This window comes from Procambarus clarkii, chromosome 23 (assembly GCF_040958095.1).
Source record: "Procambarus clarkii isolate CNS0578487 chromosome 23, FALCON_Pclarkii_2.0, whole genome shotgun sequence".
Classification (NCBI taxonomy): Eukaryota; Metazoa; Arthropoda; class Malacostraca; order Decapoda; family Cambaridae; genus Procambarus; species Procambarus clarkii.
Genome location: NC_091172.1, coordinates 9,258,138 through 9,274,438, shown reverse-complemented (window position 1 = coordinate 9,274,438; position 16,301 = coordinate 9,258,138). Strand labels below are relative to the sequence as shown.

Below are 16,301 nucleotides of genomic sequence, written 5' to 3'. Positions count from 1 at the left end.
TCTGATGTTAGCCAGCCTCGCATAGGCCGCTGATGTTATTCTTTTGATGTGGGCTTCAGGAGACAGGTTTGGTGTGATATCAACTCCTAGATCTTTCTCTCTGTCCGTTTCGTGAAGGATTTCATCTCCCATTCGGTATCCAGTGTCTGGCCTCCTATTTCCTCCTAGTGTCATTACCTTACAATTACTTGGGTTGAACTTTAGTAGCCATTTGTTGGACCATTCCTTCAGTTTGTCGCCACCGTGCTTGTAGCCTCCTATTATCTTTCTCTGTCTTGATCCTCCTCATAATTTTTGCATCATCAGCAAACATCGAGAGGAACGAGTCTGTTCCTTCTGGGAGATCATTTATGTATATCAGAAACAATATGGGTCCAAGGACTGATCCCTGTGGGACTCCACTGGTGACTCCTCGCCATTCCGAAACCTCAACACTCACAGTGACTCGCTGAGTCTTGTTTCTCAGGTACTTTGCTGTCTTATCCACTGTCCATCCATTTATCCACTGCTTTATCCAGTGTAGTGTCTTCCCTATCACTCCTGCCTGCATCTCCAGTTTGTGCACTATTCTCTTATGTGGTACTGTGTCAAAGGCTATCTGGCAGTCCAGAAATATGCAGTCTGCCCATCCCTCTTTCTCTCTTGCCTAATTTTTGTTGCCTGGTCATAGAACTCAATTAACCCTGTTAGGCATGATTTGCCATCTCTGAACCCATGTTGATGTTGTGTTACAAAGTTCTTTCGCTCCAGATGTTCTACTAGCTTTTTTCGCACAATCTTCTCCATCATCTTGCATGGTATGCAAGTTAGGGACACTGGCCTGTAGTTCAGTGCCTCCTGCCTATCACTCTTCTTGTATATTGGGACTACATTGGCCGACTTCCAAATTTTTGGCAGTTCACCTGTTACCAGTGATTTGTTGTACACCATGGAGAGTGGTAGGCACAGAGCTTCTGCTCCTTCCTTTAGAATCCATGGTGATATTTTATCCGGGCACTTTGTCACGTCGAGATCTAGCAGATGCTTCCTCACCTCCCCACTGGTAATCCTCTAGTGGTGTCTGGTTTGATGTTCCCTCTCTTATCTCTGGGACTTCTCATTGCTCTGAGGTGAAGACCTCCTGGAATGTCGTACTGAGATCCTCGCACACTTCCTTGTCGTTTGTAGTGAATCTTTCTGCCCCTATCCTCAGTTTCATTACCTGTTCCTTCACTGTTGCTTTCCTCCTGATGTGGCTATCCAGCAGTTTGGGTTGAGTCTTTGCCTTGCTCGCTATGTCGTTTTCATATTACCTCTCTACCTCTCTTCTCACCCTGACGTATTCATTCCTGGCGCTCTGGCATCTTTCTCTGCTCTCTAGTGTTCTGCTGTTTCTATAGTTTCTCCACGCCCTTTTACTTAGCTGCTTCGCCAGCTTACAACTCTGATTAAATCATGGGTTTCTCATCTGCAATTTCTTTTTTTTTTTATTTTGGACTGGGACGAACTTGTCTGCTGCCTCATCCCCTGTGTGTGCTCACACTGTGGCGCCCCCCCGGGGTGTGTGTACCTGTGGTTGGCTCCGTGTCGCCACCGTGGCCCCCCCCCGGGGTGTGTGTACCTGTGGTTGGCTCCGAGTCGCCACCGTGGCCCCCCCCCCCGGGGTGTGTGTACCTGTGGTTGGCTCCGTGTCACCACCGTGGCCCCCCCCCCGGGGTGTGTGCGGAGTCAGAGCGTGCGACACAGACTAACTTAGTGCACGTTGCCCGGTGTGTGCGCCAAGAGATACATTATTCATAAGAGCTGGTCCATGCACTCAGGTCCCTCCTCCTCCTCCTCCTCCTCCTCGTGTGCTCTCAACTGTACATTCCTGCCCGGGTCATCATCCGGGACACTCGCCACCTGACCACCTCACACCACATGTGTGTGTGTGTGTGCTTACTTACCGAGTCCTAGTTACGCTTGCAGGGTCGAGCATCCGCTCTTAAGCCCCGCCTTTCGACCATCATTAGTTCAACGCAGTGACTCCTTTTACTCGTTTTTCTTAGAACATAAAAATTTTATTTAGGCAAAAGTATATAATCACATACGTAGGATATAAGCAGCTTGTCGGAGTCATGGGTCGGCAGCTACGTCGCCTAAACCCACTATTGTGTAGAGATGTTTAAACATTCAGAATATATGAAATTATCTTCGAAAACTTTCTCTTCTGGTTCGTTCGAAATATTTACGACTCATTGAAAAGGTTCTTTCTGACATTCCTGTGACTCACCTGTGTTTCCAATTGCGTTATCTTTTTCCTATGCCTTTATTTGAACATTGTTTCCGTATCTACTTTGTCAATTACTTTGTCTCTTTAGTATCTTGTACGTCGTTATTATGTCTGCCTTATTCCTCCTTTCTTTTAATGTAGTGAGGCCCGGTTCCCTCAGTCCTAGTAGCTCAGGAACCAACCTTCTTGCATATTTTTGGACGTGTTCAAAATTTGTTGTGTGTTTCTGTAGTACGGGTTCCATACTGGTGCAGCATACTCAGTAACAGGTCTGACAGAGGCTCTATACAGCGCTCGGAAGGAATCTTTGTCCCCCTTCCCCCCCCCTCCCCCTAGTCCCTGAAGGATACCCGGACCTTTACCAGTCCTGAATGTCCTGCTCTCGTCAGTCTGCTCATCCCAACTTGTGTACACTCCTAAGTCTTGCTTTCTCTTCAGCAGTGGGACGTTACCTTCCCGTCATCCTATACTGTATGTGAGGTCTTCTTGCTCCACTCCCTAGCCTCATAACCTTACATTTGTCAGGGATAAAATCTAGTGGCCATTTCTCAGACCATCTCTGGAAATTGTCTCGGTCGCCCTGTATAAGGACAGAAGTCCTCCAAGCAGTCCTTTAACCTGTCCTTTTAAAAATAACGTCGCTATTGGCCGTTTGCCCGTATGGCCGAAAGTGGACGTAATTTGAAAAAAAAAAAATGAAAATAAATTTGGGATTTTTTTTTCAACAACAGTTAGTTAAAGGTCCTCTGTGTTACGGCCATAATGGGTCGCAACCGGGTTCTTTTCTGGTGGTACTTAAGTTCTGGTATCCGACCCCAAGTTAGTAGTGGCTTTCAAGGAGTGAGCTCGGTAATGCAAGTAAAACAAAAGGGGGGGGGGTTGTATTTAATACTATACTTCATAAAATGTCGATATATTTAAATATAACTTCTTCTATCACCTCGTAAATAATCCTAACAAAAGTATTAGTACACCTAATATGTACAAAACTGTCTCATGGAACATTAAGCGCTCTACGATGCTGGCGATGCAGTCTTGTACGCTACCGTGTTCCCTCATCCATAGTACTGTCCTCAGCAGGTACCAGGAAACAACAATGAGTCTACCCTGGCCACGGGCCAGCCAAACCTCAGTCTCACCAAGTGCTTCCTCGTGAAGGCCCTCAATTACAGTCCAGCCTGGTGCTGGCAGATACCTTCAGCCTCACGCTGCTGGGCCACTTCACGTGCAAGTACTAGGGTAGCGAGCCCTAGGCAGGAGCTTCGTGCAACTCGCTGGTTACTCTCCTCTTCAGCACCTTAGTCATCTCTTCTATTAGCCAGCCCCGGGTACGGCGAATCTCGTCACTGCCACTCCACAGGCAGACAGTAGAACACTTAAAAGTTCTCTTCCGGCGGCGGATCACTGCTTCCTTAAAGCAGACTGGTGTAGAGACCTTGGCTGCCTGGGTAGACTGACTGTTCTTGTATCACAGCAGCCCTACGTCGACTCTGTGAATACAGACTCGTCATCAGTACACTGGGACACTACATGGGACCACTAGGAAACAACACTTACTGACTTAGACACATACACCCAACTCCCCCTACAATAGATGGCGCTGATTTTCTTGGCGCCACCTCACCAGAGGTCAGCCCCAGCTACCTCTCGAGCTACCCGGACAAGAATCTAGCATTTCTGGTTGGTATAGTCTTGTCACTACTAGATGGCGTCGTCCAATTATTGGGGGTTTCGGGAGCGGACTCACAGATGGCGTTGACGTCGCTGCTCCATGCTCTGACGATGGACTTGGGTTCGTAACACTCTGGTAGGTTAGGTGGGCAGGAAATTCTCATAAAGTTTCAAAACGTTATGAAAAACGTTAATTGAAAGTTTCCTATTCTAACCTTTCCGAGTAAGCCTGACGACTCAAACAGAAAACGGGACAGTACGTCACTTTTGTGAGTCGATTTCATTTCAAATTACGTCCACTTTTGGCCGTAGGATCCATACGAGCCAAAAGTGACGTTATTTTTAAGAGGACGGGTTGCTGAGTCGCCCCATTAGCTCAACATCGTCAGCCAACCTGGATATAAATGAACTTCCTTCTTCTATTAGATCATTTTAATATATATTAGGAACAAGATGAAACCTTGTAGTGATCGTCTCTCTCTCTCTCTCTCTCTCTCTCTCTCTCTCTCTCTCTCTCTCTCTCTCTCTCTCTCTCTCTCTCTCTCTCTCTCTCTCTCTCTCTCTCTCTCTCTCTCTCTCTCTCTCTCTCACTCTCACTCTCACTCTCACTCTCACACTCTCTCTCTCTCTCTCTCTCTCTCTCTCTCTCTCTCTCTCTCTCTCTCTCTCTCTCTCTCTCTCTCTCTCACTCTCTCTCTCTCTCTCTCTCTCTCTCTCTCTCTCTCTCTCTCTCTCTCTCTCTCTCTCTCTCTCTCTCTCTCTCTCTCTCTCTCTCTCTCTCTCACTCTCTCTCTCTCTCTCTCTCTCTCTCTCTCTCTCTCTCTCTCTCTCTCTCTCTCTCTCTCTCTCTCTCTCTCTCTCTCTCTCTCACTCTCACTCTCTCTCTCTCTCTCTCTCTCTCTCTCTCTCTCTCTCTCTCTCTCTCTCTCTCTCCTCTCTCTCTCTCTCTCTCTCACACTCTCTCTCTCTCTCTCTCTCTCTCTCTCTCTCTCTCTCTCTCTCTCTCTCTCTCTCTCTCTCTCTCTCTCTCTCTCTCTCTCTCTCTCTCACCAGAGCTCTATCACCACCATAAACACTTCACTGGAGCTCTATCACCACCATAAACACCACCGGAGCTCTATCACCACCATAAACACCACCGGAGCTCTATCACCACCATAAACACCACCGGAGCTCTATCACCACCATAAACACATCACCGGAGCTCTATCACCACCATAAACACACCACCGGAGCTCTATCACCACCATAAACACACCACCGGAGCTCTATCACCACCATAAACACCACCGGAGCTCTATCACCACCATAAACACACCACCGGAGCTCTATCACCACCATAAACACACCACCGGTGCTCTATCACCGCCATAAACACTTCACTGGAGCTCTATCCCCCATAAAGACGCTCTCTCATGTATAGAAATACTGCATCAAAACCCCGCCATCTGCATTAGTGTATAATTTGCTCTATACATTACATTTGCGTGTATTGACCAAGTTTGTCACCTGCCTTAACGACAACGTGTGGTTGACCTGTTTTTATTTCGCCGGCAGGTGTGTCGCTCAAGTGTGGCGAGGAGATCCGCCTTCGCAGAGGAGAGAAGAAGATCCTTCGCTTCTGGAGCTCTCAAGACGAATCTCTAAATGTTGATGTCTTGTCGACAAGCAGGCCAGGAGGAGATGGGGCGGCTCCTGAGAACGGAGTAATTACAGTAGATACTCCGGGTACAGTCTCCTCTAACCCGGATGCAACATCCACCAACCTGGAAAACAATTTACGAAGTGACCTGGAATTTAACAACGAACGGAACGATGCACCAACTGACACCGGAAGCTTGAACCAACTTCACTACTCATTCGGCACCAGGCTGAGAGTCCCTGGCGAGGCCTCCACAACGAGGGGACCTGACCTGGCGCCACCTGCACCACACCACACCAACACCTCTGTACACCACCACTCTCACACAATCTCACCTCAACAGAAAGATAAGGAAAATATTAACAAAAGTCAGACAGAAGACGATCTCCCTTCGCATGATGGACAAGCGCAGAGTCTGTATCACATAGACGGTAAAGCTAAGATCAAGGACGTGAGGAATCTCACCTCGGGAGACGTCGACACGAAGAATGACTATGAGAATTCCATCACAAGTAGTGAGGACACCAGCCTGTACGAGAACACATCAACAACGTCTGAAGAGCCTCACCTGACCACCGTCAGCGCTGAAGCAACAACGTCCGCGCCCACACGTATACAACAAGATGCTGCACAGAACGACGAAGCTTCAAACAATTTTTCGGCAACTACATCCGATTACGTGGAGCTAAAATCAGCGATCTACACAACACTACAGCCACCACAATATCTACGGCCTCAAGCAGCAGTCGAGTCCAGGACGGCCACCACCACAGCCGGGGACACAGACGAAAGGACACCAACAGAAGCCTCTGGAGAAGGACCTTCGAAGACGGCTGTAGACAGGGAGTCGCTGACTGAAGACACTGTGACAACTCCAGCTACGTCTGCCGAGGTCACGGTCACCAGCGTCGCTCCACTTGACGATCAACAAACTGCCAATGCAACAACCGCTACACAAAGGACTCCGTCTCAAGAGCCAGAGAGCGAGACAAACAAAGACGCAACACGAGACAACACAACGGGGACGCCGAAGACAGATCATCTGGATGACATTATTTTCACAACTGCTGAAGATGACGTCATGTTTACAGAACAGTCTTTGTTATACACAGAAGAACCAGCAACACAAGACACTCACACACGTGTTGTGGCGGGCTTCATACATGCACAAACTAACGACTCGCAGGTAATGAAAACATCTGCAGATGAGGAATTAATGAGCATATCCGCCACGGAGCAAACAGACGCAAAAGACACCACGCAAGCAGCAACACCAACCACAGACAGACTACCAACTGACGCAAAGGAAACTATGGAAGCAACAGATGTTACCACAAACAGGCTACGAACTGACGCAGAAGAGACTGTAGAAGCAACCACAGACAGACTACCAACTGACGCAGAAGAGACTGTAGAAGCAACCACAGACAGACTACCAACTGACGCAGAAGAGACTGTAGAAGCAACCACAGACAGACTACCAACTGACGCAGAAGAGACTGTAGAAGCAACCACAGACAGACTACCAACTGACGCAGAAGAGACTGTAGAAGCAACCACAGACAGACTACGAACTGACACAGATGAAACTACAGACGCAACCACGGACAGACTACCATCTGACGCAGAAGAAATTTCAGAAGCAACCACATACAGACTACCAACTGACGCAGAAGAGACTGTAGAAGCAACCACAGACAGACAACGAACTGACGCAGAAAAAACTACAGAAGCAACCACAGACAGACTCCGAACTGACGCAGAGGAAGCTACAACAGTAACAGAAGCAACCACAGACAGACTACCAACTGACGCAGAAGAGACTGTAGAAGCAACCACAGACAGACTCCGAACTGACGCAGAGGAAGCTACAACAGTAACAGAAGCAACCACAGACAGACTACCAACTGACGCAGAAGAGACTGTAGAAGCAACCACATACAGACTACCAATTGACGCAGAAGAAACTACAGAAGCAACTACAAACAACAGACTAAGAACTGAGGCAGAGGACGTTACAGAAGTAACCACAGACAGGGTTCAAACTGCCGCAGATGATAACACAGAAGAAACAGAAACACCCTCAGACAATTTACCAACAGACACAGAATACAATACTCAATCAACAGAAACAACAACAGAAACCCAGACAACCGACGAAGAAGAAATTACAGAAGCAGCTGAAGCAACCACAGACAGACAACCAACAGGCGAAAAAGTCATCATAAAAGCAACAGAGAAGTTACCAACCGAACTACAGGACAATGGAGCCGAAGGCAAATTAGACCGAGAGGCGGATCCCACGACAGCAGGTGGTGAGAGTGACCGCGGGCAGGTCGCGGAGGCCGCCGGCGGCCCTCACACCCTCGGTACTGCGGCTCACAACGACACGCACTTCGTATCCCTCACACACTCACCTAAAGACAGCGAACCAGTCACAGAACTTTACAATACGGGCGCTCCCACTGACGCGAGGACGGAACAACCCACAGAACAGACCTTCAAGGACGAAATCACAACCTTTGCCTCCGTCACAGAGAGTGAAGCTTGGGTCGGTCAAGCAGGTCTCATCAAGCAGGAAGAAACAACTGAAGAAACCACTAGAGAAACCCCAGACTCAATCTCAGATCCCCCAACACGGGTCTCTATAGTCACCACAGAAGAAAGCATCAAAACTACGAGGGAAGAGGCAGTAATCCCTACCACTGAACAAGACATGGCTGTTACCACAGCTTTCACAGACACCACTGGCAGGACAACCATGGACAATACAGATGAATCTACAACAAAAACCGTCATAACTGTAAGCAAGATCACAAATACCAGAGATTCTGTTGGAGAAACAACAACAAAATCCACGACTGACAACACAGAATCAGCCACACGACCCATAGTAGCTAGTCCAGAACACACAGAATACCCTGAAGATACAACGCAAATTTATATAGGCACCAGAGAAGATTCCATTACAAGTGCCACAGAAGAAACCATTAAAAATCTCGCAGAAGGAACCATAGTAGACACTACAGAGGCCAGTATTACAAACTCTGGCTGGTTCGACTACGGTATTCAAAATTATCTGAACGACATATATTATTACATCAACGGTGACGTCAATGAGACGACCCTGAACACAGTGAAGGTCGGTGGTGAAGGACATCAGACCACGACAATGTCTTCTGAAGGAGAGGAACCGGTCAGTACAGAAGCCATGATTACTGTTGTTGAGAATGCTCAAAATGCCCATCATAACGAGGTGGTGGGAACTCTAGATACCACAGAGATAATAAAGGAGCAAGATTTTAGTGATGTCTCATCTGGCGGCGATGTCTCATCAGGCGGCAATGTCTCATCAGGCGGCGATGTTCTCTCTGGTGGCGATGTTTTCTCTGGCGGCGATGTCTCTTCTGGCAGCGATGTTTCTTTTGGTGGCGATGTCTCCTCTGGCGGCGATGTTCCTTCTGGTGGCGATGTCTTCTCTGGAATCACCACGACCGCGAGGCCAACCGACACAGTCGGTACTCAACACAAAGACATTTTTGACAGTATCATAGATCGCTTAACTCAGGCTCTTGAGCAAATTCCAGAAGATGATCTCTTGCGAGAAAATAATCCTGCCCTTGATATTGATAGTTTGCTTGGCGTCCAGCATAACGCAGCCTCTGCAGCACACCTGCCTGCAGAGCACCGCAATTCTGTCCTACCAACCACACACCGGCCCACGGAGCACAGTGATTTAGTATTACCAACCATGCACCACACCAGCGACAACGGAGGCGACGCCACCACGCAGCTAAGCACACCTGGCCTCCTGCCGACGATAGGCTCCCTTCCCATGGGCGGATTTCTGAATCTGAGTGCGAACCCAATATCAGAAGTTAGTACCCATACTTCCGTGAATGCAGTGGACAACCCAAGGCAAGCTCTTGTCGAGGAATCAGCGGAGACAACTACAGAAGTCCCAACAGAAGACCGGACGGAAGGTCCATACTACGAATACCCAAAAATAACAGAAGAAGATTTCAAGGGTTATGACTATTATGAAGACTTAGTCGACTCCCTGACTGCCCAAGACAGGCCCTATAAGGACAAGGACGAGAACATAAGACAGACTACAAGTGCCACGGAGACGCAGGACGTGTCTGAACGAACTACCCAGCCTATGGGCTTCATCCACAGCATTCCAGAATTCAATCCTGAGGTGGAGATAATTAATACCGAGCGCGTGACCACAGTGATCCCCGGGACAGAACATGCGGGAGAAGAATCACATGCTGATGAAATGTCTGATAATATCTCCAAAGATGATTTTGTATTGGATGGTGATGATGCCAGTAAAAGCGAAGGATTCACTACTGTAAATGTTCCCATTAATGAAAGAGAGGAGGGCGAGACAACCTCTCTTGCTATAGCGGAAGGCACCACATTGGACTCAGACACTGATACTGACTCAACAACAGAATTCTCCATTCCTCTACTAATCCTCCGCAACCAAGAGATGCTCAACAACCTGTTGAAGAGTCAACACATGAACAGCGAGAGCAAGGTGGTCATCAAGGAACAGGGCAGCAAGGTCGCTATCAACACCCCTTCTCACCAACTCGACAAGCATACAACTGAGGACCTTGCTTCTCACGCCCAGGATCTTGTTGATACGAGTACCGTTTCTCTTCTTACACTTGATGCAACAATTGCACCAACTACTTATCTGCCACCAGCGTCAGTAGATCATCAGGAGAAAAACTCATCGCCAGCAGCTTCAGGCACAATTATGACAGGAAATCACTCGGAAGAGAACGATTATGAAAAAACTGTCCCTGAACTTAGTATAGAGAACACTGCTACAGAGTTAAAAGACACTGTTGCAAGCAAAGTTATATCTGCTCACCCACAAAGTAAAACTGAGCAAAATGCCATTAGCAAGAAGGAAGGAGTGAAGTACACTATTGAGGGGTCTGGAGGGGGTGAACAAGAGGAGGACATCTCATCTAATATGACACATCACATCCTCGAGGAATCAAATAAATCTTCGTTGGAACTCTCAAACCAAGAAGCTGACATATTACAGGAATCAGAGACGCCAAACAAGACACCTCTAACGGGTAACTACAGAGGTACCACACAGATGCAAGAAATTACAAACATCGGCCATGTCTCTGGCACGACAGAGCTCAACTCAACTTACAGCTCACTATGGAAGACAGTAGCTGCCACGACAAATGTTACAGAGGGTGATAGTATTCATAACAGCAGCGGTTCTCAAGGAACAACAGAATATTATGACGCCACTGCTGGTGAAGGTGAGGGTGATGATGCAAGCTCCAGCTCATCACACACTACGATGGAGCCTGAGATTGATAAGACCACAGAAGTGTCTGACCTGGCTACCATCCTAATTCCTTACTCCTTTGTCCAGTACCTTGGCCAAGCCTCCAGGACCCCTCCCAGAGATGAGATCGATGGGAACGAACATATAGCAGAACATGAAGAACTTGAGCCTGTTAATAGTGTGGAAAGCTCAAAAGGCGACAGAGAGGGAAGTCCAGTTCATGGAGAGAAAGAAAGTCCTTTTAAAAATAGTGATGAACCTCTAGAGAGTGGTGGTGGAGACATACCAGTTTATATACATGAAGAAAGCTCAGTTCATGGGGGAGACAAAAACCCCATACAAGGTAATGAAGAAAGCCCGGAGTATGGGGAAGAAAATCCAACATACGTTGATGAAGAAAGTTCACAATATGGTGGAGAAAGACCGGTGTATGGTGGAGAAACACCTGTGTATGGTGGAGAGAGGCCGGTGTATGTTGGAGAAAGACCGGTGTATGGTGGAGAAAGACCGGTGTATGGTGGAGAAAGACCAGTGTATGGTGGAGAAAGACCATTGTATGGTGGAGAAAGACCGGTGTATAGTGGAGAAAGACCAGTGTATGATGAAGATAGACCAGTATATGGCGAAGAAAGACCAGTGAATGGTGGTGGAGAAAGGCCTGTAAACGCTGATTTAATAATACCAGAGCTTGAAGGCGGAGAACGACTGAAGTATCCTGCTGAAGGAAGACCAGTTTACAGCAGTGAGGAACTCCCAACTCCCACCGAGAAAAGTCCAATAGAGAGCGAGGTAGAGAGTTCACCGTCCAGCAGCCAGGGAGTCGGAGGAGTCAGCCGTAAAGACGACTCTGAGGTAAATGAGTATGGCGGAGACTCTCCGTTCTTCATCAAGCTGCCGGGAAGCCCTAACGCCGTGCCCGTCTACCTCCAGTACGAGCCCATACAGGTCAAGTACGTCCCCTCCCACCTCCTCCAACATAAAAGTGACAACAATTCCGATCCTGGAAGTCTGGAGGATCATATCGACGGAAACGTCAAGACGCCAGAGGCAACTCAAGAGTCTCTGGAGGCAAAGGTCACGACCCCTGCGTCTGAGGAGCTTACCACGACACAGGATGCCCCTGGGCTGACAGCTGACGACAACGCCCTCGGCAACTCTCTATTGAAAGGAATCTATCGGATACTGGATGACGTAGCTTCAGCCACTAACAGTCAGTTCTCGAATCATCACAGAGATAATGTACATAAAAATGAGAACTTCACCCCTCATAAACCAATAGTCAAGACACCAGACCCGTTCTTCCTGATGGAGGCGCCTCAGCTGGGCAGTCCCAGCATCCCTCCGCTGCACGCACACCGCCTCCCATCTGGCGGTGCTCACGACGGCGACGACTACTCCGTTCATCTCTCCAGCAAACTAAACTTCGGGGGAGGCCGACCAGAGCCACAGGAAGGAACGGCGGGCATTGTGGATGACGTTCCTCTTGGGACGAAGCAGGATATTCTGTACCCAGGGGACTACTACACCCACAACGTGTACACCGGTGTCAACCTTACCTCCCTCATCAACCCAGTGTTCGAACTCACCACCAAGACCACAACACAGTCACACGAGGAACGCATGAACCCCCAGTATACCCCATTCCCCATTACCACCAATCCTCCGCGGAAAACTAACCCAACTCTACATAATATGGTCACACCTCCGACTTATGAAACAGAGTTGTCGGAAAGGCAGGGCGTCGAGGACGATTCTCCCGCAGGCACTCGAACACACAAGCCTCACACCACCCCCGAGTCTCCCCCAAGTGTCGAGTACTCGCCCATACCAGCCACCAATTTCGAGGATTCCTACGACTCGCCTTTCATTCCCGATCATTTCTTCGTCAAGGAGAACCAGATCGCTGGCGGCGAGCACCACCCTCCGGAGGGGTACCCGCTCTTGTACCACGGCCCGCATCACGGTAAGGAAGCTACCCACCTGGACGACACCCGCTGGGTCTCAGCGGCGCCCTTCAGGACATCGGAGGAGGCGGGGATGAAAATGGCGGCAATGACTCCACAGGGCACGGTGAAGGACACCACCACCACCGCCCCTCATCCTGCAGACGACCCTGACGAAGCTAACAATTCCCAGGACACTTTCCCTCCTGCGTCGGAGCACTTCATGGCACACAAACAGGTGAGCAACTGTTGCCTTTGTTACTGCTACAGACATCATTATAGTACTGACATCATTATAGTATTGACATCATCATGCTGCTGATATCATTACAGTATTGGCATAATTATGGTGTTGACATTATTATATTATTGACATCATAATGGTTCTGACATCGTTATAATATTGACATCATTATGGTGCTGACATATATGGTACTGTATGTACAATGTGTGTGATTACAGTGTGTGTTTGAGTACAGAGTGTGTGTGATTACAGTGTGAGTAGAGTGTGGGTGTACAGTGTGTGTGTACAGTGTGTGAGTACAGTGTGTGTGAGTACAGTGTGTGTGAGTACAGTATGTGTCTACACTGTGCATACAGTGTGTGAGTACAGTGTGTGTGTGTACAGTGTGTGAGTTTAGTGTGTGTGTGTACAGTGTATAAGTTTAGTGTGTACGTTTTGTGTGTGTGTACAGATTGTGAGTTTAGTATATGTGTTCAGTGTGCGTACAGTGTGTACGCACACTGTACGCACAGTGTGAGTACAATGTCTCACCCCTCCCCCACAGGCGTGGTCGTTCCCACAGTCCCGAGAAGCCCCAGGGGAGGACCTAGCCTTCAGGAGGCCCCTGCAGGGCAGCTCTGGTCGCGTCTACTCCGCCTTCTACTCGCCTCGTGAGATCCCAGGCATCGACCCCGCCCTCTTCAGCTACAGGAAGGTCAGCACTTACCTCAGCCTCATCTTACCTCAGATAGAAACATTATCAGTCATTCATCGTTGTCTTGTATGCCTGAGTGCCTTGGAGCCGTGCAGCTGCTCTACCTAGAAATGATAACAAAAGCATTAATACGATAAGATAATTAACTGCCTCAAGGAATTGCTTACACAACTGTCATTTACAACTTCCCCAAACCATCCTCCTGCAGGTGCCACAGGCTCAACACGGCGATGGGGACTTCACCGTGTACGCCTACGACACTCCGGCGCGCCAGGAGGAGCCTGGAAGAGGAACCAGGAGGAACCAGGAGGAACCCCAGGAGGAGGAGGAGGAGGTACCGGGGCAGTCGTGGAGAGGAGGGGCCGCTGGAGGCGACGACGCACCTCAGCACGTCCTCGGGCCACAGTTTTTCCAGTGAGTGTCCACTATCCTGGGCGGCCCGGCCTCGGACCACCTGTGTGTACTTACCTAGCTCTGCTTGCGGCGCTGGAGGCTCGGCTCTTTGCTTTCGCCTCTCAAAAATTCAATTAATTGGTGTACAGCTTTTCAAGCCTATTGACCTTTATTTGCCTTTGAAACTGTGTGTGAAGTCTGGCTCTAACATATCGCTTCTTGGCCGTGTACCACATATTCCAAATAATCTTTGTCTATACTATCAATTCCCTGAAAATTTGGCACCTGGTAATCATGTCTCTGCTACCTTTCTGTCTTCCAGTGACGCAAGGCTTATTTCTATCAGGCATTCCTGGTAACTCGTACCCCTCAGTTCTGAAACTGATCTTGTGACATACATATAGACTTTATCCAATTTCGCTTTGTGTTGGACAAGGCAAGGATTCGACACTAGAATCGCACATTCTAGGGCTGGTCTGACATTTGTGATATACAAGGTCCTCATATCATCAGCGCATGCCGCTGATAATACCCAACTGATGTGGGATCCTGGCAGGTTTGGTGTGATATAAACTCCAGGGTCTTTCTCTCCTCATTCTTAAAAGATTTCATCTTCCATTTGGTACCGTGTGTTTAGCCTCCTCTTCCCAGCACCCAGATGATCTAGCTACTAGAGATCAACTCTAGTAGCTAGAGTTGAACTTTAGTAGCCAGAGTTAGACCATTCTTTCAGTTTATAGAGGTCATCTTGTAGTGTCTTGCTATCTTCCTCCGAATTAACCTCCTCTTAATTTTAGCATCAACAAACAATGAGAGAAATTATTATTATTAGTCTATCCTCCTCTGCGAAACCATTGACATATATGAGGAACAGAATATGTCAGAGTATAGATCCCTGTGGGACTCTTCTGGGATGATCTCTCCACCCTGACATTTCTCCTCTCACTGTGATTTATGTCGTGTAAGGTACCCGCTTACCCACTGGAGAACCCTCCCTCACACTTCTGCCTTACCCACTGGAGAACCCTCCCTCACACTTCTGCCTTACCCACTGGAGAACCCTCCCTCACACTTCTGCCTGAGTTCCAACTTGTGCACTAGTCCCTTGTGGGGCATTGTGTTGAAGGCTTTCCCTCAATTCGTTAATAGGAAACCTGCCAACCCATTTTTATTTTTGTCTGATTTTATCCGCCCGCTCATAAGAATTCCGTCAGGGTTTTGATGCAATATTTACTATACTTGAACCTATGTTTGTGGTGTGTTATAGAGTCCCGTCCTTAAGGTGTGCTGCTAGCCTCTTCCTCGCGACCTTCATAACCTTACAGCATCTGCAAGCTAGGGACACTGACCTGCAGTTTAGTGCCTCTATCTCTCTCCACTCATTGGCTGTCTTCCAACCTTCTGGCAGTTTTCCTGTTCCTTATGCATTATTATGTACTACAGAACGCTGCAAGCATAGAGCTTCAGCTCTTTCCTTCAGTAACAATAGCGATACTCTGTCTAGTTCATTTGGCTTAGTACCATCCAGTTCTTACTAGTGCCTCGTAACCTCAACTGTGTAATCTCAAAAATGTTGAATGTCGCTTGGTTTGACCCCCAAGAGTTTCACAGTGGATAGTGAGAATGTGAGAGAGAGCTTCACATGTAGGGTGCGCCTTCACATGTAGGGTGCGCCTTCACATGTAGGGTGCGCCTTCACATGTAGGGTGCGCCTTCACATGTAGGGTGCGCCTTCACATGTAGGGTGCGCCTTCACATGTAGGGTGCGTCTTCACATGTAGGGTGCGCCTTCACATGTAGGGTGCGCCTTCACATGTAGGGTGCGCCTTCACATGTAGGGTGCGCCTTCACATGTAGGGTGCGCCTTCACATGTAGGGTGCACCTTCACATGTAGGGGGCGCCTTCACATGTAGGGTACGCCTTCACATGTAGGGTGCGCCTTCACATGTAGGGTGCGCCTTCACATGTAGGGGGCGCCTTCACATGTAGGGGGCGCCTTCACATGTAGGGTGCGCCTTCACATGTAGGGTGCGCCTTCACATGTAGGGTACGCCTTCACATGTAGGGTGCGCCTTCACATGTAGGGGGCGCCTTCACATGTAGGGTACGCCTTCACATGTAGGGTGCGCCTTC

General features: G+C 48.5%; 1 protein-coding gene across 2 annotated transcripts in view; it reads left to right on the top strand.

Annotated features, from left to right (window-relative positions):
* Window positions 1-16,301, top strand: part of LOC123764047 (serine-rich adhesin for platelets) — an 86,060-nt gene that overhangs the window by 50,480 nt on the left and 19,279 nt on the right. For both annotated transcript variants that reach the window (XR_011229428.1, XM_045751533.2), the window contains exons 2-4: window positions 5,480-13,074; window positions 13,625-13,774; window positions 13,983-14,188. Coding sequence is in view for 1 of the 2 variants with exons in the window: in XM_045751533.2 (XP_045607489.1) it covers window positions 5,480-13,074; window positions 13,625-13,774; window positions 13,983-14,188 (7,951 nt within the window). In the remaining variant the exon portion in view is untranslated. The remainder of the gene's footprint in view (window positions 1-5,479; window positions 13,075-13,624; window positions 13,775-13,982; window positions 14,189-16,301) is intronic.